The 25,976-nt window shown below is 40.7% G+C and overlaps 1 protein-coding gene across 1 annotated transcript in view; it reads left to right on the top strand.

The window, feature by feature from the left end:
- The window catches only part of LOC140492543 (FERM and PDZ domain-containing protein 1-like), a 43,237-nt gene extending 17,500 nt beyond the window's left edge, over positions 1-25,737 (top strand). The window contains exons 7-15 of the mRNA XM_072591485.1: positions 2,231-2,356; positions 4,087-4,206; positions 6,295-6,431; positions 8,795-8,921; positions 12,828-12,923; positions 13,009-13,191; positions 15,255-15,393; positions 19,888-20,736; positions 23,420-25,737. Coding sequence (XP_072447586.1) covers positions 2,231-2,356; positions 4,087-4,206; positions 6,295-6,431; positions 8,795-8,921; positions 12,828-12,923; positions 13,009-13,191; positions 15,255-15,393; positions 19,888-20,736; positions 23,420-25,737 — 4,095 coding nt within the window. The remainder of the gene's footprint in view (positions 1-2,230; positions 2,357-4,086; positions 4,207-6,294; positions 6,432-8,794; positions 8,922-12,827; positions 12,924-13,008; positions 13,192-15,254; positions 15,394-19,887; positions 20,737-23,419) is intronic.
- Positions 25,738-25,976: the final 239 nt, after the last annotated feature.

Raw genomic sequence — 25,976 nt, 5'->3', positions numbered from 1 at the left:
GGTACGTTACTCACCACCTAAAGCCAGTGTGAGAAAAAACAGGAACTTCATGCCCTCTGAGTCGATATATTAGGCACCAGGATTGTGGATGGTGCATAGGTTTGGACAATTTATAGAGCAAGAGATGTAGTGAGTGGATGGAGAAGGGGGTTTGGACAGCAGGTGTAGAAGAGGGTTGGTACAGTGGATGGAGAAGGGGTTTGGGAGAATAGATGAGGAAGGGATTTGGGACATTGGAGAGAGATTGTGGTTGGGAGAGTAGGTGGAGAAGGGGGCTGGGAGAGTGGATGGAGAAGGGTTTTGAGAGGGTGGGTGAAGAAGGGGTTTGGGAGGTTGGGTGAAGAAGGGGGTTGGGAGAGTGGGTGGAGAAGGGGGTTGGGAGAGTGGGTGGAGAAGGGGGCTGGGAGAGTGGGAGAAGAAGGGGGTTAGGGGAGTGGGTAAAGTAGGGGGTTGGGAGCGTGGGTGAAGAAGGCGGTTGGGAGGGTGGGTGAAGAAGGGGGTTGGGAGAGTGGGTAGAGAAGGGGGTTGGGATAGTGGATGGAGAAGAGGGCTGGGAGAGTGGATGGAGGAGGTGGTTGGGAGGGTGGGTGAAGAAAGGGGTTGGGAGGGTGGGTGGAGAAGGGGGTTGGGAGAGTGGGTGGAGAAGGTGGTTGGGAGGGTGGATGAAGAAGGGGATTGGGAGAGTAGATGGGAAAGGGGGTTGGAACAGTGGAGAAGGGCATTGGGAGAGTGGGTGGAGAAGAGGGTTGGGAGAGTGGGTGGGGAAAGGAGTTGGGAGAGTGGGTGGGGAAGGAGGTTGGGAGAGTGGATGGGGAAGGTGGCTGGGAGAGTGGGTGGGGAAGGCGGTCGGGAGAGTGGGTGGAGAAGGGGTTTGGGAGAGTGGGTGGAGAAGGGGGTTGGGATAGTGGGTGGTGAAAGGGTTTGGGAGAGTGGATGGAGAAGGGGGTTGGGATAGTGGGTGGAGAAGGGGGTTGGGATAGTGGGTGGAGAAGGGGTTTGGGAGAGTGGGTAGAGAAGGGGGTTTGGGAGAGTGGGTGGAGAAGGGGGTTTGGGAGAGTGGGTGGAGAAGGGGGTTGGGATAGTGGGTGGAGAAGGGGTTTGGGAGAGTGGGTGGAGAAGGGGGTTGGGATAGTGGGTGGAGAAGGGGGTTGGGATAGTGGGTGGAGAAGGGGTTTGGGAGAGTGGGTGGAGAAGGGGGTTTGGGAGAGTGGGTGGAGAAGGGGGTTTGGGAGAATGGGTGGAGAAGGGGGTTTTGGAGAGTGGGTGGAGAAGGGGTTTGGGAGAGTGGGTGGAGAAGGGGGTTGGGATAGTGGGTGGAGAAGGGGGTTGGGATAGTGGGTGGTGACAGGGGTTTGGGAGAGTGGATGGGGAAGGGGATTTGGGAGAGTGGGTGGAGAAGGGGGTTTGGGAGAGTGGGTGGAGAAGGGGGTTTGGGAGAGTGGGTGGAGGATGGGGTTGGGAGAGTGGATGGAGGATGGGGTTGGGACACTGGATCGAGCAGGGGGTTCCCACAGATATGGAGGAGCGGATGTAGACTGTGGATGGAACAGGGACTGCAGACTTGGGCAGTGAGTAAGGCAGGACGTTAGGGATGATTTAACACTATTTCCTTCTTATTTCTGCAATGCTTATAATCATGTTGCCTTAGGAGTCTTCTTAGATCATAAGAGCATAAGGAACAAGTGGAGAAGTAGGCCATTTAGCTCCCTCACTCCTACCCTGCCATTATGCAAGATCATGGCTGATCTGCTCCAGCCCTCAACTCCTGTTTCATGCTCACTTCTTAATATTTTAAATATCTACCTAGTGCTTCTTTAAATACTTTCAGGGATCTCAACTCCACAACTCTTTGTGATTGAGAATTCAGCTATTCACCTTTCTCCGGGAAAAGAAATTCCTTTCCATGTCATTCTGTAACTATGTCCCCGAGTTTGAGATTCCCCCACAAGTGGAAACATCTTCTCAACATCCAGCCTTTCACGTCCCCTGAGAATCCTATATGTTTCAGTCAGGTCACCCCTCATTCTTCTACACTCGAGTGAATAATGGCCGAACCTGTTTAGCCGCTCCTGAGAACTCAACCCCTTCGTCCCAGGAATCAGCCAATAGAAGAAGAGTATTGTGTGAGTGAAAGTTGGGGATAGGTAATAAGACCGTATATCTTCAACAGGAAATTCAGAAAGGCAATAAGAAATTAATTTTGTTGTCCCTTTCTTCTGCAATTTGACAGGATATCATCCTCACCCTGAAGTCAAAGTTATCCATCCGTTGTATTGAACATTTTGCCCTGGTTTTGGAGGAACGATACAGTATCACCAAGGTCTATCTCTTACATGATGATGAAATCATTGAGCAGGTATGTTGGGGTTTCTGTGGACTGTGTACATGAGGGAGTGATATCCCTGAGAGTTTGCAAGCTTTTAAGTAGACAACTAAAGTTACCCACATGTACGTCTACAGAATGAAACCCTTAACCGTCCTCTGTATCAGTTCTGAGGAAGGGTCACTGGACCCACTGGGTCACATTAACTCTGATTTCTCTTCACAAATGCTGCCAGACCTGCTGAGCTCTTCCAGTCAACTTCTGTTTTGCCTCTATATCTGTTGGCTTTGTTACCTAACATTGGACTGCTGTCCAAGTCTGGCATTTTAAATAGTTCCATCTGCTGACGCCTAAAGAAAAGTTCTATTTTTGGAGACTTTGTAAATGGAATTTGAACAAAGCAGCATCTCTTGGCTTTATCAAATTCTGGTTCAGAAATGCTGATCAATATTAGACAACATAGGAGTGAAGAAGATGTCTCTCTGCATTACCTGTGGTATTTCCTGGTAATCACTTTTCTGGGAAGGCAAATTGTATGTTCACTTTGGATAAAAAATTGGATTGGATGCAGGAGTCAAACAGTCTTCGCACAACAATTCCAAGATATTGGTGAGGTCACACCTAAACGACTGTGTACTGTTTGGGTCCATCTACCGAAGGAAGGATGTGACAGTAGAAGAGGGGCTTTGACCAGTCAGACTGGTTCCTAGAATGAGGTGATTGTCTTATGTTGGAAGGTTGAGTAAATGAATTCAGTGTTTCTTGAAGTTCAGAAGAATGCGAGGAGATAGAATGGAAATCCATGGGACTGTTCTTAATGTCCCATGTAACATAAAATATGACAGGTGGCTAATTTACTGCCTTCCTGTCCACTCCAACCTGCTCCTGATAAAATGAAGGTCCATGAGTGAGTGCCAGTATCAGCAACTAGACTGTATTTTTAAAAGAAATTAACAGGTATTTGGAATTGTTAACTTGATCTAAATGGCGATGCCATGATATACTTGGCATGGGTCAGCTCTTTCTTTAGGCAGACTGGTTAAAAGATAGGAGGAAAGAGAGTGGTGGTCCATCCTTCTTCGGGTGCCGTGTCCACATTGAGAGGCTTCCCCTTGGCTGTCACTCCCCCCCTTTGTAAGTTCCCACGTGGCTGGTGAATCTCGGACATAGGGTCACACCCTCAGAATAAGATGCTGCTCAAGTAGGACCGGGATAGAGAGTTGAGTCGTGAATCTTTGGATAACTGTATTTGGAGAGCTGAGGATGGTCTGACATCGAGCCTATTCAAGGTAGAGGGTGGCAGATTTTTGTGTTCTAAAAGAACAAAGGGATATGGAGATAGTACAGGAAGGTGGAGTTAAGGTACATGTTAATTATAATTTTGTTGAATGGTAGAGCAGGCTAGAAAGACCAAATGGCCTTCCCCAGTTCCTAATGCTTATGTTTCGTATGTTCAACTGCAAAATGTATGTGAAAATTGATTCAGCATAGAAATAACAAGTTTTATTGAGACTGCTAAAAATAGCATTGCATTGCAAGTAATTAAAGAACTTGGGGACTGGGCCTCTATTTAACAAAAGGAAACCTAGGCTGATATCAACAAATGTATCCAGAGAAGCTTCCCTCCTCTGTTTCACAACACCACCCAGTGCAAAATGCTTCTTCTTAAAACATAAGCTTAAAGAAATTTTTTTGTTGATTATTTCCACAGTGTGACAATAAGAAGTTAATTCCTGATATAAATGTTTTCTACCTTGTCACAGGTGGTCCAGAAGCGAGAGCTCCGTGATTATAGGTGCCTCTTCAGGGTTTGTTTCCTGCCAAGAGATCCACTTGTACTTTTACAAGATGATCCAGTTACTTTTGAATACCTCTACTCACAGGTATCTATTTGACATGAAGGTTCATGGTAAGCCCATTATAAGGATCATGGTAAGCCGCTTATAATAATCATGACTGACCACACACCAAATAAGGTTCTGTTTCCCAAGAGTGATAAAGCCGGAGGACGTATTCTGCACTTAAAGTGGAATATATTCAAAACTAATACTCTGAAGTACATTAGGGGAGATTATGGCCTCGTGCTCATATCACTGGACTATTAATCCAGAGACCCCAGCTAATGTTTTAGGAGCCTGGGAACAAATCCTGCCACTGCAGATGGTGGAATTTGAATTATCTGAAATTAAGGGTCAAATGTTGATTGTTGGGAAAAACTCATCCGGTTCACTAAAATCCTTCAGGGAAGGAAACTATGCACATGTGACCCAGACCCACAGTAATGTGGTTCACTCTGAAACCACCTTCTGGGTAATTAAGGGATGTGCATTAGAGGCTGGCTTGGCCAGCGACACCCTCATCCCCTAAATGAATTTTAAAAGTATTTCAATGAGGACGTTGGGGAACATACCTCTAAGGGAGTGGAGTAAATCAGCTTGGGCGATTCACATAAAAATTAAATAGATTACTTTCAGACAATAGCAACTTTGGATGTGTCATATAAACATGACATTTGGTAAGTGTGACCGGTCTAGGAGAAATGGGTGACTTTGGATCTGCCAAAATCCCCACCTCCAGTGGTTTTGCACACGTGTTGTCTGCATCTGTTGTAGATTAATAGTTAGGGATTAATTACCATGATTAGTTAATAGTAACATTATCATTGTACAATTAGTATAGCAAGATTGCAGATGGTGAACTAGACTGACTTCATTTTCGTACATCCAACAATTTTGGTATTTGTGAGATGTTCTGTATTCATGGTTAAAATTATAGTTGACATATGGTGATTGGTAATTTGAGTTTTGTAGCAGCTAGAGAAAGTGAGGTGGTTCTCTGTAGAGCAGAGAAAATTAAGGGGAGATTTAATACGGGTGTCTATAAATACAAGTGGCTTTGACTGAGTAAATGAAAAGAAACTGTTTTCACCATTTTCACTTTGGTTACTAACCAGAAGGCACTGGTTTAAGGTAAAAGAACAGTGAGCAGATGAACAATGCTCCCTCTCAGAAGTCCTGTAGATTTCAATGACTTCCGGTTCTGGAAGATACTGCAGGAATCTCAGGATTCCATGCAGCAGAAAAATAATTTAAGAGAAAGGAGGTGAAAGTTTTATATTCAGTGTGTTATAATCTGGAATTCACTGCCTGGAAAAGAATGGTGGATGTAGTTTGACAGTAAGATTTGTTTAGTGTTTGTAGATAATTTCTGTTCAACCTGTTTTTTAAATTAATTAATGGGATCAGAGCATCACTGACTAGGCTAACATTTGTTACCCATTCTGAATTGTCCAGATGGCAGTTAAAAGTCAAACCACATTGCTGTGGGTCTGGAGTCACAAGTAGGCCAGACGTTAAGGATGGCAGACTCCTTCCCTAAGGGATGTTCGTGACCGAGGTGGGTTTTTCACCAACAATGGTTCACGGTTATCATTAGACTTTTAATTCCAGATTTTTATTGAATTCCAGTTTCCAGCATCTACCATGGTGGGATTCAAACCCAGGTCCCCAGAACATTATCTGGGTCTCTGGGTTAACAGTTCAGTTGTACTACTAGATGATCACCTCCCTTCAGAGCTCAGAGGTGTTTTTACACACTTCTGGAGCAGATGGGACTTGTAGCCAAAACTCCTGCCACTGTACCACAGAGCCTTTGATTAGTTTTGGATATGTAGTTGTAAAGAAAATATGTAGAGCTATAAGGAAAGAACTAGGGTGTTGGTTTAACTGGACAGATCGTTCAAAGGACCAGCAGCAACACAATGCACTTGCGAAGCCAAGACAGACAAAGGTATGGACCAAGTGCTGGAAAAGGGGTTTTTGACCAGCACATACTTGATGGACCAAGGGGCATTTTTCTGTTGCATAGTTTTATTCTATTCTGTAATTTTGTGAAAGCATTTGTAAGTGGTGGCAATTTGTGTGGATATTTTCTAGATGGCTGTGTGTTGCCTTTAGTAATCTCTTTTACAGAGTTGCAATGATGTGCTGCAGGAGAAGTTTGCGATGGAGATGAAATACATCACTGCTATCCGTCTCGCAGCACTGCAAATTCAGGAATGCATCCTCAGCTCCAACCATTCTCAGAAAGTCTCCATGAAGTACATTGAGTGAGTCAATACATTCAGCAGATTGAACTGGGCAGTGCTTCAGCTGCACCTCACACCACACTATGTTCACACGGCACTTTCTGGACTTCTTGATAGCAAGACCCCTGTTTCATAATCCATCTCATCAGTCAGACACTTTCTTAGTGAGCTGCTTAATTGGCAAATCTTCCCATTAGTGTGATCCTTCATTAGCTAGTCTTCCTTGTATTGAAACTCCTTATTAAGGAGATTCTTTATTAGTCAGTTACCTTGTTCATAAGATTCCGAGCTAGTGAGGTGTTTGTTTGGAGGAACTTGCTGTTGGTGAGGCACTGTTTGCATGAGTTTAGCAACTCGACCCTTCATTAAGGACACTCCTCATTGACAGCACTCAGTGTTTGTGAAACTCCAGGCGAGAGGAACTTCTCAGTTATGAGTTACTTCACTAACATGTCATAGAATTACTCTTTAAGTGTAATTAATCCTAGATTCTTATTTTTAGTCATCTACTTGAAGACTAACTCCCTGGCACTTCGTAATTCTTTAAATTTCATCCAGACCCGAATTTAAATTAGGATAGGAATGGAAGTCAATTTAGCATCAATCTCTACTGACACAAAAACAGGCCCAGACACCTTTCACTCCCAGACCCTGTCAGTGTGACCTCAATAGCTGTAACAGCAGTCCACTGATAGAGTCGTCGAGTCATAGAGATGTACAGCATGCAAACGGACCTTTGGTCCAACCCGTCCATGCCGACCAGATGTCCTAACTTAATCTCGTCCCATTTTCCAGCACTTGGCCCATATCACTCTAAACCCTTCTTTTTGATATACCCTTCCAGATGCCTTTTAAATGTTGTAATTGTACCAGCTTCCTGCACTTCCTCTGGCAGCTCATTCCCTACACGCACCACCCTTTGTGTGAAAAAGTTTCCCCTCAGGTCCCTTTCAAATGTTTCTCCTCTCACCCTTTGGTTCTGGACCTCCGCACCCAGAGAAATCACTTTGTCTATTTACCCAATCCATGCCCCTCATGATTTTGTAAACCTCTATAAGGTCACCCCTCAGCCTCTGACACTCCGGGAAATCAGCCCCAGCCTATTCAATCTCTCCCTTTAGCTCAAACCCTCCAAACCCGGGCAATATCCTTGCAAGTCTTTTCTGAAGTCTTTCAGGTTTCACAACAAGGAAGCAGAAGTGCAGTATTTGGTATATTCTTCCTGAGAAAACAAGAGTTTTTTTTTAAAAATCCAACATGCATTGGATATTTCTAGCCAATATTTATTGCTCATCAAAATCAGGTTTTCAGTTCTCATTGCTGTGTGTCAGCAATTGCTGTGTACAAATTAACTGCAATGTTTCTTTTATCATGACAGTGACCATATTTTAAATGTACTTTATTAGCAATAAAGCACTTTGGGATGTCCCAAGGTTCCGAATCATTTACAGGGATCCCTGATTTACAAACGTCCACCTTAAGAATGCTCATACGGATCATTCTGCTATAGCACGCATTTTGTTAATGTGAATTCGCTATAACATAATTGACGAATTGGGGACACTGTTTCTATAGTGTGAACTTTTGAGTATAACACGACTATGGCCCCATTAGTTTAAATGGTGCTGCTATTACGTGATTTTCTTATAACACAGGTTTGCACAAGAACAGAACAATAGCATTATAGCAGAACTGACTGTACTTATGAATATGTTCCATTACATGTTCATAACTTTAACGACCAGATAGCCAAACATTTCCTGTACTTATGAATAGCTGCTTTCCATTGTCCTGCATTGTGTGCTGCCTTGTGTACAAACCAACTTGTGAACAAACTCCAGAATGGAACCCATTTGCAAACCAGACACTCCCTGTATTGGAAATCTCTACGGCAACTGTCGCAATGTAGTTGCAGCTTCAGATCACCAGATGGCTCTATGAGGTAGGGTTCTTTGTTCCAACTCCACCATCATTGTGCAGAAGATGCAACTATTACTTAATTGAACACGAGATATTAAAACAAAATCACTCATAAATCATGGGTGATGCTGGCTGGCCCACTATTTCTTGCTCATCCCTTGTTGCCCTTGAGAAGGTGGTGGTGAGCTGCCATCTTGAACTGCTGCAGTCCACGTACTGTGGATTGACCCACAATGCCCTTAGGGTTGGAATTGCAGGATTTTGACCCAGTGACAGTGAAGAAATGGCAATGGATTTCCAAGTCAGAATGGTAAGTGGTTTGGAGGGATAGTTTCCAATGTCATAAATATCATAGCTGTTCTGGGAGCCAGTACAGACACAATGGGTGAAATAGCCTTTTTCTGTACTGTAAAATTCTATGATTTGGAGTTAAATAGTTTTAAATGCAATCTTATTATTTTCAGGAAGGATTGGGGAATTGAGAATTTTGTCTCACCAACTCTGCTTGATAACATGAGACAGAAAGATATCAGAAAGGGTATTAACTATCACCTTAAGAACAATCATAGCTTGATTGCACCAGGACAAAAGGTAATTCTGTATAACCGGCTATCCAGAGGTAAAAGTGAGTTTTTAAAAAAAGATTAATCTTTACTGCTTTCCACCCAATCACAGATGCTCTTTCTGCATGTACCCTTGAGTTTTTTTTATGCCTTGTTTAAATACTGTTACATCTCAAAGTGCTCTCAGTGCTGACAAAGCATTCCCCATGTTAACTGTTTTCCTCCCTCCAAGCATGCTACCTGACTTGCTGAATATTTCCAACTTTCTCAGGTATCTGTTTCAGATTTACAGCTTTCTTGGTGGTTTTGCTGTTTTATAAAATTGTGCTGTTTCATAAGCCATGACTCGATGTGTAGCGCACTTGCCATTTGGTCAAAAACATTGTGGATCAGGTCCAATTCTGGAGACTTGAGAACAAGTAACTTGGTTGATGTTGCAGTGCAGTAATGAGGGCATGCTGAAATGCTTAAGGTGCCATCTGTTGAATGAGTCATTAAACCAAGGTCCCTTCCTGCTCTCCGGAGATTTCATAGAATGGAGTCCCTCCAGTGTGGAAACAGGCCATTAGGCCCAACAAGTCTACACTGTTCCTCTGATGTGTAACCCACCCTGACCCATTCCCCTATCCATGACTCTATATGTACCCCTGATTAATGCACCTAACCTACACATCCCTGAACAATATAGGCAATTTAGCATGGCCAATTTACCTAACCTGCACATCTTTGGATTGTGGGAGGAAACTGGAGGAAACTTGCGCAGACACGGAGAGAACATGCAAACGCCAGACAGACAGTCTCCCGAGGCTGGAACTGATTCCGGGTCCCTGGCATTGTGAGGCAGCAGTGCTAACCACTGATCCAATAGCACAAGAGTATTTCAAAGACTTGGACAGTTCTTCTTGTGTCCAAGAGAATTGATAGCTCTCAATGAAGAAAACAAGCAAAATAATTATCGTTCATTTGCACATTACGATTATGGAATCTGTTTACTGCACTGTGTACAATACTGATCACCATATGTATGGAAGGATATTAATGCATTGTGATTAGTGTAGGGCTTTACTAAACTGGACCTATATAGGAGTTTAGATGAGTCAGAGGTGACTTCATTGAAACATGTAGGAACATGTGAAGAGGTTATTATCCCAAGTGCAAAAGTTTCTAGTTTTATACTGAAGGGAAAATATTTCCCTTTACACTTTAATACTGTTGCTAAAGCAGGCCGGTGTAAGGTGTGAATGTTCTTTGCCTTCTAAGAATCAGTGAAATGTTTATTTGTTACTTATTAAAGCCTCTTAAATATGTGTCTGAGTTGCATTTCAGATCACATCTGTATTCGTGAATTATTAAAGGAGGAGAAAATAAACTTTTGCTGTTTTCTCTGTTTCCATCTCCTGATGCTGTTAGCTCATTCCGAGTTTTTGGTTTTGCTGCCATTATTCATTCCTTGGTGCTTTGTCCAAGTGGCCTTTCCTCATATGGGAACCTGGTCGTGAATGGTTGCTGTATTCAACTGTAGGGGGCATCACAATAAAGCCCTGTCATACCCAGAGGAAAAAAACCCCATAAAACTGGCAGATGACACATACTGGTCTGCCCCTCTTGTAATCGAGCTTCATCGAGGGCCGAAGGGCCTGTTCTGCGCTGTATTGAAATTAAGCTTCATTGTGTCCAAGGATCACATTTCTTTTTAAACTCTCTATTTTCTCCATTTGCCTCCACCTTGAATCCAGTCTGAGTTAATGGCCCTCATAAAGGGCAGAATCTGAACTGTTATCCCTTAACCCAAGGTCATTGAGGCCTGTTTAAAGGAATGAAAGACATGTACTAAACAATTTTCTTTTTCACAAAACAAGTCACAAATACTTCAGACCAAGTGAACCTGTTTTGAAATGTTGTCATTGTTATAGGACAGGAATCCTAGCAAACAATTTCCACAAAACAGGCTCCCACAAACAACAACACGATAACTAACCAAGGTATCTTGATAAAATGTTGGCTGAGTGGTAAATATTGGCCACTACTGTTCTTTAAATCGTACCATGGAATCTTGTTTAATTCTCTTTGTGGAATATCTAACATCTCAATCATAGAAAAATACAGCGCAGTACAGGCCCTTTGGCCCTCAATGTTGCGCCAATCCAAGCCCACCTAACCTACAAGAGCCCACTATCCTCCATATACCTATCCAATGCCCGCTTAAATGCCCATAAAGAGGGAGAGTCCACCACTGCTACTGGCAGGGCATTCCATGAACTCACAACTCGCTGAATAAAGATTCTGGATTAGTGGTGCTGGAAGAGCACAGTAGTTCAGGCAGCATCCAAGTAGCTTCGAAATCGGATGCTGCCTGAACTGCTGTGCTCTTCCAGCACCACTAATCCAGAATCTGATTTCCAGCATCTGCAGTCATTGTTTTTACCTCGCTGAGTAAATAACCTACCATCAAAGGATGGCAGCTTTGTCCCTGAAGAACATTAATGAAGTTTTCCCAACAATTGGCAATAGATTTATGATCATCACTAGACTCTTTAATTCCAGATATTTATTGAATTAAAATTTCACCATTTTCCATGGCAGGATTCAAATGGTTCACAGGGCATTATCTGGGTCTCTGGATTAACAAAACAGCAATAACACCACTAGGCTATCACCTCCTCTATCAGTCAGCCAATCATTAATGCGTGCCTGTAAGTTACTTCTCATCCTAAGTGCTTCAAGATAATCTTAGCACCAGTGCAGAATTATCCTTTATCCTGATTCACCCTTCGATTTTTTTATCCATATACTGCATTTTAATAACACTTTTACAATCCCTGTATGGTCTCATACTTCTCGAGGAAACTTTTCCTACTTGACCTCCAAGTCCATATCCTTTTAACCTCGTCATGTGTTTGTCTTTTCTGCTGCTGTATTCCTCAATAAGAGACTTCAGTTGTGTATTTTCCTCCACTGCTTCTACCTCTGCTGCCCCTCTTTAGACATCCCCCTACTCAGCTGTGAAGTGATGTAGGAAATTCCACTGTAACCAGCACTATTAAGTTGAAGCTTGTTGGTAAAGAGTGCTTTAAACAAAATTGCTTTCTTGGGAATTGCAGTTTCAAAGATGCATATTTTATAATTAGGTCAAAAGTTTTAATTAAATCTTCTCATATTGTAAGGCCAGTTAAGCATTTCAATATTTTTGTGTATGAAAGATTGAAGTTGATCAGCCCCTGAAATTGCTCATCATTATCTATCAGCCACTTTGTGATCCCCAGCGTTAACTGCAGACGTTCAGGACATTACATTTTAGGGAGGAAAACTAACTGTTCACAATATAAAGAATATCTTTGATAAATTGAACTTCATGAATATACATTGGTTATTTGATATTAAAACTTTTTTTTGTAAAGCAGTTATTTAAATCCATGCAACAAAGATAAAAGATAAAATGTATTCTTCACATAGATTTTCCATTAATTTCTTTCAAATCAGAGGAAGTGTGCCTCGTTGTTTTATGATAATAAACTCAACTGGATTAGTTTGGTAAATAATGGAATCAAAATGTGAAGATGGCAAATTAACTAGACATCTGAAAATTCAGAACTATAATTATGTCTGGGAAGGAAATGCTGAAAATCATGTTTTTTGCATTGAAGGTGAGAATTATTGTCGGGTCTTTATGAACATGCAAGATTGAGTTTAAAGAGGATGTAATCACAGGGCCATACCTGCTGCCAATGCATAACCTGATTTGCTGATAGGTGTTGTCTGTCATTGTACTGAATCACTAGTTAGAAAATTCCAGGCGGGATTCCCATTATTTTCCATTGAAAGTCTTTGACCATTTTTGATAAATGTTGCCAAAAGTGCAACGCTGCTGGGGACATCTTTTCATTAAAATAACTTTCCATGCCAGTATATTAAAATACACTCATTCTGTTTGAAGCAACTGATATCCACGGCACAAGTCCGGCTGAATTACCTGAACATACTGAGTGATCTTCGAGCATATGGAGGGAAGACCTTTAACGCAACCCTTCTGGTACGTAGGGAGAAACAGAAACCTGGCTCATTTTTTTAAACTCGACTTTTTTTAATAAGTTTCTAATGAAATGCAACTTCTTCAGCTGCAGGACAGAGAATCATTTATCACATTGTTGGTCGGAGCCAAGTATGGTATCAGCCAAGTTATTAACAGCAAACTCAATATTATAAACCAGTTAACAAACTTCAACAACATCCGGAAGTTGGAATTGACCTTTGAGTGTGAGAAGGTCAGCATGGTGAACATCTACCTGGTGGATGTGAAGGTAAAGGCTATTGATGCTAATTGCTTGCTTGGACAAGGGCTTGGTACATTTTATAATACAGGTTGTTGTCTGGTCAAATCCTTGATGCTGTGACCTGTGCTGCAATAACAGTTGTTTAGCAATTATTCCTATCCTCAGTTTGCTAATGTTTTGCAATGAAGTTACTTGGGAGTGACTCTTACCTTTGCTCACTGTCAATCAGACAGCAGATGCCTTTAGTACTTACCCGCACTGGCACCTCCATGATCCCAACATGAAGAGACCTGACTGCAATTTAACTCGGGCCTGAGCTAGGGAGGCCTCTGCATATTTCCAGCCAGGCCAGGCCAATCTGATCAAGCCCAGCAAAGTGAAGTGAAGGAAAGGGAGGAAGTACCAAGGACATTTACCAAGGAAAGATGGGATTTCTGCCTGTCTGCCAGCCCGTCTTGCCTGTTTTCCCAGAATGCCAGTGACACTAATCTGCTGACACTGGAATAATTTCCAAAGGCAGCAGTGACTAGGCCACTGCAGACCAGAGGAAGGCAGTCTCTTCGAGTCATAATTCCTGCCTCTCCAATTACAAATTAATTCTGTTCCTCAGAATCATTCAAGCAATTTCTCCACCACGAGGTAAGATTGACTGGCTTCTAGCTCCTGGTTTATCCTTTGCTCCTTTTTGAATAACAGTACTACACTGGCTGTCCTCAAGTCCTCTGACTCTTCTCCTGGGCCAGACAGGTATAGAAAATTATTGCAATGTCCCTGATTTTGTCCCTGCCTCACTTACCAACCTGGGATATATTTCATCCAGCCCTGGACATTTATCGAATTCTAAGCCAGACCACTCAGAGCTCTCTCTGTCAATAATAATTTCTTGAATTGTATCACAGACCTTCTCCCTGTTTTCTGTATGCATATTGTCCATTTCACAAGTGAGTACTGTCTCATAGTATTCTTTTGGAATCCTACCTACATCCCCTGACTCCCTGCACAAATTACTGCTGTAGTCCCAATGGCACTACTCTTTTACCCTAACTGTAAACCAGTTTAGGATTTCCTTCTATTTTAATTTTAGTATCCTTTCATGTCACCTATTTGGTCTCCTATTCTCCATTTTAAGTTCCCTCTTGAACATTCTGTACTCCTCTAGGATTTCAGCTGTTTTCAGCCCTGGATATCTGCCATAAGTATCTCTTTATTCTTTAAATCCATTGCTGTGTATCTTTAGATATCTAGGGCTCACAGGATTTAATGGTCTCACCCCTTCCTTTATTGGAACATGTTGGCCCTGTACTCTCCATATTTCCTTCTTGAATGCGCCCCATTTCTCTGTGACAAATTTGCCTGAAAGTTATAAGAAATTGTTGCATTTAAATATTAATGATTAATTGAACTCACCCCACTCCTACATTGGAACAGTGATGGTATCTGAAAAATAATCCATGTTTGTAAAGTGATGTCTAGTGGCTCTGAAATATGCTATATAAATGCAAAGTTTCCTTTCAGGAAGTTGGCAATAGTTAGTACTTGACAACATCAAGACATTTTTAATGATGAAGTTTAGGTTTTCATAACACAATCCACCTCTCCCATTCAGAAGAGGAATAAATCAAACCCCAGATATTATTCCAAACTGTAATAAATGTTGTTAGAAATTTGCAACCTTTTACATTTGCTTTCACTTCTCCTTTCACTTTTTTTTTGTCTGTGTCCAAACAATTTTTCTTATTCTTTGTTTCTCTTTCTGAGCCCAATTTGACTAATTCACCTGCCTTCTCTATTGTTCCTGCTTCTTTCTCAATCCTTGAATTTCGTGGTTAAAGAAATAGATTGTTTTATCCAATATTTGCCCAGATCTCAGATTCCCTGTTGCCCTCACTTATCAACTCGCAATTTCTGCATTGTACAACATTTTCACGCTATAGATTGGAAGGAAAACAAATGAGGGAAAACACTGCTCCCAGCAAATTCAAGGAAGCTAATGTTGAGCAAAATCTTTAAAATGAGTGAGTTGATATCATTTTCAGGTTAGGTCTGTTAGTGGAAAAGTTTAATTACTGACTCTGTGTTTTTATTTACAGTCTCTGACATTGTTACTGGAAGCTCATCATGCTAAAGACCTTGTGTGTTTGATTGCTGGATATCATAGGCTATATGTGAACTCAACAGACTCCATATTCATCTGGCCTAGCAACTATCAAAGTCAGACAACTGAAGAAGGTAATACATTAGTCGTTTTTTTAAAAAATAAGAATCCCAGTTTTATTCCTGCCATACTTTTGCCCAAGAAACACAGAGAGTGATAGATGCCTGGAATGCAGAGGTAGTAGAGACAGACACGGTAGATTAATTTAAGGTGCATCTGGACAGATGTATGAGTAGGTGGGGAGCAGAGGGATACAAATGCTTAGGAATTGGGCGATAGATTTAGACAGTGGATTTGGATCGGCTCAGGCTTGGAGGGCCGAATGGCCTGTTCCTGGGCTGTAAGTTTTCTTTGATCTTTGAAAGCAAACTTCCAAATGTGAATTTTGTTTCTATTGTCACCACCCCCAGGCAGAACTATGTTTTCTCTGCCATTTGTTAACACTCCAAATCAGACAGGGATGTTCTGAATATAGAGACTGATTGAATCCTTGGTTAATGTCAGGTTTTGTTAAGTGGCAACCTTTACATCCTGTGTGAAAGTTGCAGTTTCAAGTAACACTTGAAGACTCTCTCACTGACTGGATGCTGAACATTAAGACTTGGGAAAGCTTAGATAATTCTGTGTACTATTTGGAAAAAAGGGAAGAGGTTTCTCCTGGTATCTTGGTCTTTTGTACCAATCTTGGTGACAAGATTAATTATTGGCCACAGAGAAAAGGCATCTCTAGGTAGATTGAATCTCCTTTCCAGCTTTAAAGGGAGATGAGTGGGTCTGAGACTAGTATTTTACAATTTAAAAAGGGCAATTATGTATGCTCGAAAACTGCACACCTAAGATGAACTGAGACACTAAGTTCAGGAATAGACTCATATAGAAGTAAAGGTAGATATTTAAGAGATATTTCAAAATAAGTATATTTAAGAGTAAATGTATTCCTACTGTAAAAAAGAAGTTGCAAAGGAAGAACAAACCATCTATGGCCAACATAAGAATTTAAGGAAGGTACTGAGATTAAGGAAGAAGTATAATATGATTAGCAGATCAGATATTGGACAGAAGATAAGGAATGGCATAGAATGACAACAAGATTAATCAAGGGAAAGAAATTAGAGTATGAGAGGATGCTAACTAGAAAAGGAAGAACAGATAATGAGTTTTTACTAGTATTTAGAAAGGAAAAGATTAAGTAAGGTGAGTGATCCTCTTGATAGTGAGAATGGGGAGAAATTAATATATAATAAATAAATGGCAGTTGAATTAAAGAAATATTTGCTTCTGTCTTCACTATAGAAAATACAAAAACACTCTAGTAATAGCTGTAAATCGAAGGGAGAGAGAAACCTGGTGAAATTACAATTAAGAGGGAAGTGTGATGAAGCCAACAGGTAGACCTCTGGGCTGACAGGCTTTCAGACCCATTTGGACTTCATCCTGGGTTCTTAAACAGAGGGACCAATGTGAAAGTCGAAGCATTGATGTTGATTTTCCAAAGTTTCATAGATTTGGATAAGGTTCTATTGGATTGAAATGTAGCAAATGTTATGTCATTATTCAAGAAGGGAGGGAAAGAGGAAACTATTGGCTTGTCACAGGGTAAGTGTTGGAATCATTACTGAGGAGCTTATAGCTGGACACAACTCTAGCTATTTGGGAAGAATCAGCATTATTCTGTGAAAGGGAAATCATGCTTAATCAATTTATGTCAATCTTTGAAGGGTTAGCCTATGCTTTGGATAATGGAACCGGTAGAGATACTATACTTGGGTTTTCAGTGGGATTTGATGTGCCACATAAAAGATAATTGCACCAAATAGGACCTAAATATTCACTTATTTGAATGGATAGAAGATTGGCTGGGTTCAAGTCCCATCTGATCCAGAGATGTGTAATAACATCACTGAACAGGTTAATTAAAAATATCTAGAAGATTGACCGGCTGACAGAAAGAGAGAATGTGTTTGAAAAAGCTCTCTTTCTGATTGGCAGGATGATGAGTCCCAGAAGAATCTGTGTTGGGGCCTCAGCATTTATAACAATGATTTAGATATGGGGAGGAAAGCCATGGCAGCTAAATTTGCAGATGACTCAAAGATGGGTGGGGAAGTATGTTGTGAAGAGGACATAAGGAGTTTTCAGATGGGTGTCAATCAATTAAATGAGTGCCCAAAAATTAGATTCTAGATTAGAGTGGTGCTGGAAAATCACAGCAGTTCAGGCAGTATTCAAGGAGCAGGAAAATCGACATTTTGGGAAAAATTTCCTGCTCCTTGGATGCTGCCTGAACTGCTGTGCTTTTCCAGCACCACTCTAATCTAGAATCTGGTTTTCAGCATCTGCAGTTCTTGTTTTTACCTAGTTGATTTTAACCCTACTGCGAATCCTCTGCAAGGATGCCTGCATTGAAGAAGTTTTCCTCCTCTCTCTACAAGAATTTCAGGAAGTCCCTCTCACTCTGCAACTCCCAGGTCATTTCCTCTGCCCTGAAGCTCTTCAACCACATCCTGAAACAAAAAGCTCTATTCCTGATGAAGGGCTTTTGCTCGAAACATCGATTTTCCTGCTCCTCGGTTGCTGCCTGAACTGCTGTGCTTTTCCAGAGCCACTCTAATCTAGAATCTAGTTTCCAGCATCTGCAGTCATTGTTTTTCCCCCGCCAAAAGTTAGGCCAATGTAGTATAATGTGGAAAAATTATTTAGTTTGCAGGCAGAATGAAAAAAAGCAGAGTTTTACTTAAAGTAAGAACAACTGCACCATTTCAAGGAGCAGAGATATCTATATGTGATAGTGCATAATTCACAAAACATTAGTTTGCATGTGCAGCACATAATTATGAAGGCTAATGGAATGTAAACATAAAGGTGTTTTGCTTCAATTATCCAGGGAATTGATGACAGTACAGGTCTAATATTTCAGGTAGTTTTGGTCTTCTCGATTAAGGAAGACCATAAATGTTTTTAAAACAGTTCAGAGGAGCTTTCTGAGATTGATACCTGGAACGTGCAAGTTGTCTTATGAGAAAAGGTTGGGCAGACTGCCTTGTTTCCTTTGGTGTTTAGAAGTGCAATCCTTGACAAGTTGGAAATGGAAATAAAGTCTCCTCTTGTGGGTGAATCAAAAATTAGGGGTCACAGTTTTTAAAAGAATACAACCTTTTAGAGCAGAGATGTGTGCTTTTCTTTCAGATGGTTGGTGGGGGCTGCGGTCATTAAATCCTTTTTAAGGCAAAAGTAGATAAATATTTGTTAAGCAGGAGAATGAAAGGTTATCACATGGAAGTGGGGAAATGGAATTTGAAACACAGATAGATTAGTTATGGTTGTATTGATTGGCAGAGGAGGCTTCATTGTCCAAGTGACTCACATCTGTTCCCAAGTAGTATGTGCTTACATAAAGCCCTACTTTTTCTATTCGCTTTCAGTTCAGTCAATTTCCTGAATGTAAAGGCTCAGATTCTTTTCTCAGTGTACATTTCCTGCTATGACATATCATCCACACAATTAGTAAAGATAAACGGCAACTCACCCACCATCCTCTCAAGGGCAATTGGGGATGGGCAATAAATGTTGGTCATCCAGCAATGCCGTCATCACATGAATTAATATATGAAAAAACACAGTGTAAAGGACAGGAGGACTCTTCTCTCCGACACTTTGAGATGTGTGCAGATTATTAGAAATCGAGGTTAACGGACTGTTCAGCTCCTGTGGGTATTGTACCTAAGGGATGGTAATAATTTTCATGTCCATGCCAATCCTTCCATTAGACTGATCAGTTCTGTGGAGCATTAGCGAGGTTTGTGATTATTGGCATCACTTTCAGACAGTGACTCTTTGCAATGAAGTTATGATAGAAAATAAACTCATGTCAGTTTAAACATGTTTCCCTCTCAGAATGATATCAGTAGCAGATATCTGAGAGAGAGTTCAGACACAACTCACATTTTCCAATGGCATTGCTCACTCTGACTTTATGCCAATTAGGTGAGTTACAGTTGCTGATAAGTCTTGTTAAAATTCCAGAATGTAGGAACTTACATTTTATTATATGTATCCATAGGATCTAGAAAGTCTTGAAAGCTTATGCAAGGAATGTCTCAATCAGAAATATTGATCAAGAAATAGGATATCAAATTTTATTTACTGTAAAAGTTACTACTTTTCTTTTTACATTGTGAGTAATAGCCTGGCACTGTATTTGAGTGGTGTCCTGAAGCTGAATGAACATGTACAATTGGTATGACTTCAATATTGAAGCTTTAACAGTTAAAGACTCCACCCCAGGTATTTCCTTCAACCAACTCCTTGCAGACAGTAATACCCTGTTTACGTGAAGAAACTTATCCAAACAAACATTTTCAAGCAAAATAAATAACCTAAACAGAAAGGAAGAGCATAGAAGTTAATCATTGAAGTTTTTATAATTTTTTTTATTCATTAATGGGATGTCATTTATTGCCCATTAGTAATTGCCAGGAGGGCATTTTAAGATGGCAGAATTCAGTTTTTAAAGAAATATTAGATGGTTCCTTCATCTGACCTTAGATGTACCTTATTTTACTGTGCAGGTGACGAAGCCCGAGGATTAAGTGATTCAGAGTCATCATCAGACATTGAGTCATCATTAGACTTGTCTATAGAGCTCCACAAAATGAGGAGTGGATTCTTACAGCCTCTGACTGAAGAAAATGAGGACATCGAGAACTCGGAAAGTGAAGCTACAGACAGTGACTGCTTACGGGAGGATATCCAGGAAGAGACCAGTTGCAGCACAGGGGATGTGTCTGATCTGAATGATGAAACAACAAGTCAGGGAGGAGACTTTTGTGAAAGAAGCTGTTCTGCCGACTCTATGGACGAACTGCAAACGGAGACTTCAATGAGCAGCACTTCAGGTCCACACTCACATGGTGAGATTTCAGAAGATGATGACAAAGATTCTATCGCTGAAGAGAGTGATGGTGAGCCAGTTACAAAGAAGCACTGTACCATGGAATCAAAAGACAGTCTTGAACAACCTTCAGCAGACTCCTTAGCCTCTACTCCGACCCTTTCTAAATACATTGCAAGTGATATAAAGGTGGTTTGCTCTATTCCTGACCTCAGCCAAAGTGAGAACCCATGCACTGCAGAACTTTGCAACCAGTGCCCCAGAAACGAGGGTGAGAGTTATGCACAAGGGGACAAGTCTTGGAATGTGACAAGTCGTGGCCTGCTCACTGAGTTACCACCAATTCCTTTTCCAGAGGAACCAGCTATTGATGGGAACCTATCCAGTGAGGTCCTCACTATCCCGATTCTGGCTCCTCCCCCTGGCTTTCAGGACAGCAGCTCTGATGACGAATTTTTCGATGCAGCTGAAAAGTTTACTGATGTGGAATGTTCAGGTGACATCAAATTCAGTGGAACTGAAGCAGGTAGGTCTGACAGATGACAATCAGGTTTCCATTTACTTCCACTTACTCCATACAACAAATTAAATGAAATCCAAAATATATTTGAACACATTTTCAAACATACTTAAGAATGATGAATAATTAAAATATTTTCTGTGTTTATTTTGATTCACTTATTACATGTTACCAATGCACCTTTATATACCCGACTAGTGATGTCACATGAGGAACAGGTACTGAGTTCCAGTGATGTGAAGAATCTGAATTAAACAGGCAATGATGAAATTATTGATGTCTTCACAAGTTAAAAATTGCATCTTCAGTTATGAATTCAATTTAGTCCCATTGTTGAGCTCATTTGAAAAAGTTAATTTTAAGTAATTGACATATCTGAGAATTATAAAGCTTAAAATCTCGAGACAATTAATCCCTGGTAAAGTCATTCCGTTTCTAAAGAAATAAACAGACAAAGCAATTTAAGAAAATTATACTTCACTAAAAATAGAAGAATTCACGAAAACTTCTTTCTCCAAATTAAAAGTTTTTTCCCTTAGTATGTCTTTGATCATTTTCCAGACCAGTTTAGTGAAATCCTGGTCACTATTATGGAAATACATTCCTGCTGATACTTTTTGAATCTGCCCTGCTTAGTTTCCAAAACCAAAATCCAGAACAACCCTTGATCATCACAAAAGGGGATAAGAACAACTGTTCCCTAATGTCTTTTTAAAAAAAACACAGGTTTTGGAAATAAGGACTAAAAATATCCGCAGTCCTGTTGATATTCTGAGTTGTGGTCTTGTCAGGCACTTATCCTTCTGGAAATCGAAATACAATCCATTCATCAGTTCTCTTTTATCCATGGGACATGTTCCTTCCTCAAAGAACTCTAATAGATTGGTTAAATGTGATTTCCCATTCACAAAACCACGTTGATACTACCTGATTATTGAGAGTTTATCCAAGTGGCCTGCTATAACTTCTTTAATAATAACTTCTGACATTTTCCCTATGCAGATGTTCAGCCTGTCATTCCCTGTTTCCTGCCCTCCTCCCATTTGAGTAAAGAAATTACATTCACTGTCTTCCAGTTTAATAGAAGTTTTCCTGAATCTCAGGAAATTTAGATAATTAAAACTAAGGCAACAACTATCTCACTGTGGGGGGGTGCGGGGGGGAAGGGAGGTCCCCGAATTACGAACATCGAAATTAGAGACACTAATGTATTCAAACATGATCCTGGGATTTATTAATTTTAATTTTAAAGATCTGATAGTTGGAAGTTACTTACAAATGGTTATTTTACATTTTCCTGCATCGCACTCTGACTAGTCATTTCTTTTAAGATTCTTGAATAAAGTCCACCAGAACCTGAGCACATGGCAGGCTGCATCTCCAACAAATTACTCAATACCACTTCTTTGCTAATTGTAAATAGCTTCCCATCTTTTCATTTTATGACTTGTAGCTGCATCTGAAATGCTATTTGTATACACAATAGCGAAGACCGGTACAGTTTCACTAACATTAGTGAACCATTCGGGCATTTTTGACTACCTGGCAACTTTTACTAGTAACCTTTTTCTGTGTAGCCAGCATAAATGACCTTGTTTGCTTCATTAAGCTCCCACCTTGCAATGGTGGATTTTGGTCTTAGAAACCTTTGGAGTAGCTGCCCAGACATATAACCGGAGCAGGAGAATCAACGTTTTGGGATTTCCCGATGAAGGGCTTTTGCCCAAAACGTCAATTCTCCTGCTCCTCAGATGCTGCCTGACCTGCTGTATTTTTCCAGCACTACACCCTCGACTCTGATCTCCAGCATCTGCAGTCCCTCCTTTCTTCTAGATCTACAAATTGTGAAGGAGGGAGTCGGCCATCATGAATCACAGCAACATTCTAGCAAAGCTTGACCTGTTGAACCTAAGCAGAGCAAGCAGAAGTGCCATTTCCTCAGAACACTAGTGGTTGGCTCCTAACTGCAACATAGCTTTCATTGAAAAAACAGAAACGACATGTTGTTGAGTAGCTGAAACTGTCATTAACCGTGTAACATTCCTTGTTGCCAAGCAGCCAAACCCTAGTTCAGTCTACTGTCTCAAAGAGAGCTGAAACGGTAGACTAATGTAGGAAGATAGTGTTGTAACTATCGACAGGATAGTGGACATTTAGCAGCATGATATTCTAGATAAGGTTGCAGAACAAGAGTACATTTGTGATTTTGGTATATCTTCCCATTGAGGCACAATACTGGCAAGGGCACAAGCATTTAACCAATGAATCCTTGTTCCATTGAAAAATCCACTTATAAAAATTCACCCTAATGTGCCCCTAGAATCACTGGAATAAATCATTTCAAGGGGCAACTCTCGTACAGTAAAGACATTTGCTACGCTCACTATAAAATAGAAAGGAATATAGAAACTTGAAGTTTTGCTCCTTATCCGTTATTCAATTCATTTTATTTAAGATAGGACAGTTCCTCTTTGTACAGCTCTATTGGTATATTCAAGAATTTATTTCAAATATAGGTTGAAAATCAATTAACAATGGAGGCCAATGATTACATGTATATGCTAAGAGTCATGTAGATGAAAATTAAACTGCTCTGTTAACTAGCAGAGTAGTCACTGTTGTTTGATGTTTGGAGAAAGGATAAACAATATGTCCACAAATTAAATATTTTATTTTGTTTTCTTGGTAGAGTTGGAGTCTGCTAACATTAAGGGGATTGAAGCAAAACAGAATATGCAGATAAGTCCAAGTCCTTATGGCACAGGACTGGACATCAAATCTGTTGAATGCATCAAAAGTAAAGCAGAAGAAATAAAATACACAACTACAGGAAAAAGACATTTTGCATCTGATGACGTATATGATGTAAAAGCAGTTGAATTGCAGTGTCATTCAAACAAAGATGGAGATCATATGTGTTGTTATGAAAAGGAACATCTTATGACAAAAATGCAGCGATCACTTACTCTTTCTTCTTTGACAAGTATCGAGAGTGAACTTGCCTTGTTGGAAACTAAGCCTATTGGTCCATTAAAATCCATTTCCACCTGTGCCAATAAAAAGGTCCAATCAGATTTAATGGAAATGGAGCCAGATACCATGGAAACGAAGTCAGTCACAGAAACAATACCAGTCATTACTCCAGTTTCAGTTAGACGTTACCCATGTGATTCAGGCATGAGAGAGGAATGTGCTTCTCATACAGAGACTAAAGTAGGAGAAAAATTAAACAAACTTTCTCTTAAAGCCCAGCTGCCTGGAGCTGACTGCACCAATGTGGAGGAGTGTTCAAGTCCTTCAGGAGTAATTCTAGAGCTTGCTCATGCATACTCACAGAATCTAACAGAAGATAAGATGCATAATGTTACCACTGTGTCTTGCGCTGATGAACAACAAACCATGAACACAATTAGCATGAAAGACAAGGAGCAAGATGAAGCAATTGTCAAAAACAACACAGTCCTAGAAATGGGAGATGAACATGCTCAGTGGATGGACAAGGATCAAAGTGGAACTGCATTCAGGCAAACTTTATATCAAGTAAACTCCAAGGAAAATATGTTCATCTCTGAAGAAGTGGTTAAAAATAGTCAAAGACGAGGATCATGTTACCAAAATGATGATGGCAGTATAACTTCACAGCTATATTCTATGAAGTCTACAGGAGATCTGACAGCACTGTCAGAAAACTCAGTACTGGAAAAGAGAATCTCCAGCAGGAGGAACTCATCTGAGACAGACAAAGGAAGCAAAGATGCTTACTCCCTTGACATATCCAGGTTACTTCTGAATTTAAATCGAGTCTCCTTTAAGACATTCGGCACGGTTAAACATTTGGGATCACCACACTTAGAACCAAAGATTGAAACTTGCGCAGTGAGGTCTCTTTACATTTCTAAGTGCAACACAGAGCCTGCAGAAGACAGCTCAAAAGATTACTTACCAAAAACAGAACAGATCTCTAACCAGACTGAGGCAAGTATAAATGAGATCAGTACATCGATAATTTGCCCTCAAGATAGAAACCTTCCTCAGGAAATATCTTCGCTGACAAATACACCAAGGCAGCTTTATGAAGTAGACAACTCAATCATTCAGGAATTCTCAACTGCAACTCAGCAAAATAAATGTCCCTCCACCAAACTGAGCTGTCTCCAACAAATAAAAGATAAACACAGTTTGAATGTTGACTCCAGAGTTCCAGCTGTCCTCACAACTGACTTGGATAAGGAAACAGATGAACAGCTCCCAATGGGTGATAAGAGCACATGTAGCTGTAAGATAGTATATGGGAATTGTTTTAGAGCACAGGGCACTGATGTTGATGACGAAAGCAAAGATTTAGCATATTCCATACAGCAGTGTTCACCAAAGACCACCCCACCTGATTCAGGAAACCACCTCTCTCAATACCTCACAACATTTACTGGGCGAAGTGAGAAATCCATGCTTACCTGTTGTTCCTTTGATTTTCCTAAAACTGATCTTACACCAAAGCTTGAAAGCTCCATTCTGTCACAATTCAAGGCTAAAAGATATAGCATGCCGAATGGATTCCATCTGATACAGAACGATATCATGGAGCTACTCAATGTGCTGAAAGAATTCCCCAGAGAAAGTCATATTGAGGAAGAATGTGCAATACTTACTTCATCAATAAAGGAGAAATTATATACTGAAAGTGGAAAACTGATGTCTGCTTGCCAGAAGGGCATTAAAGTAGACCAGGCTCCTGTGGAGATGCTCCTGGGAGTTTCTGAAAGTTTCCAGGCCCTCATACAGCTAACAGCAACATGTCTCCAGTTCACGACCTGCATGCATTGCGCAGAACGTCATGCCGAAGTGGTCAATAACTTAAAAGAGGTTTCTTTGACTTATAAAACCTTTGTGCAAATCTCTGAGGATGCATGCAGCAGGAAGTGTGATGACTTAAGCATGAAACTCCTGGCTCAACAGTGTACTGCACTGACCGCTGGGGTTTTCTGCTTGACACAGCCATTCAAATAATTCACCCCTGAAACAGAAAACAGTGTTTGTAAAGTTTGGGACATGAGAGAATATAATTAGAAAAATCTAAAGAAAGATGTAGAATTGTGTGACAAGTACATGACATGCACTAAACTCATCCCCTGGAAAAACATGTGTACTACAATATGACACATTGATTGGCATTGGCCACATGACTAACAACAATCAGAACTGATGCAAGACATGTCCTGTTTCTAGGGTAATATAGTACTCTGCTG

Source organism: Chiloscyllium punctatum, chromosome 2 (genome assembly GCF_047496795.1).
Source record: "Chiloscyllium punctatum isolate Juve2018m chromosome 2, sChiPun1.3, whole genome shotgun sequence".
NCBI lineage: Eukaryota > Metazoa > Chordata > Chondrichthyes > Orectolobiformes > Hemiscylliidae > Chiloscyllium > Chiloscyllium punctatum.
This window is presented reverse-complemented; position numbering and strand designations above follow the sequence as displayed.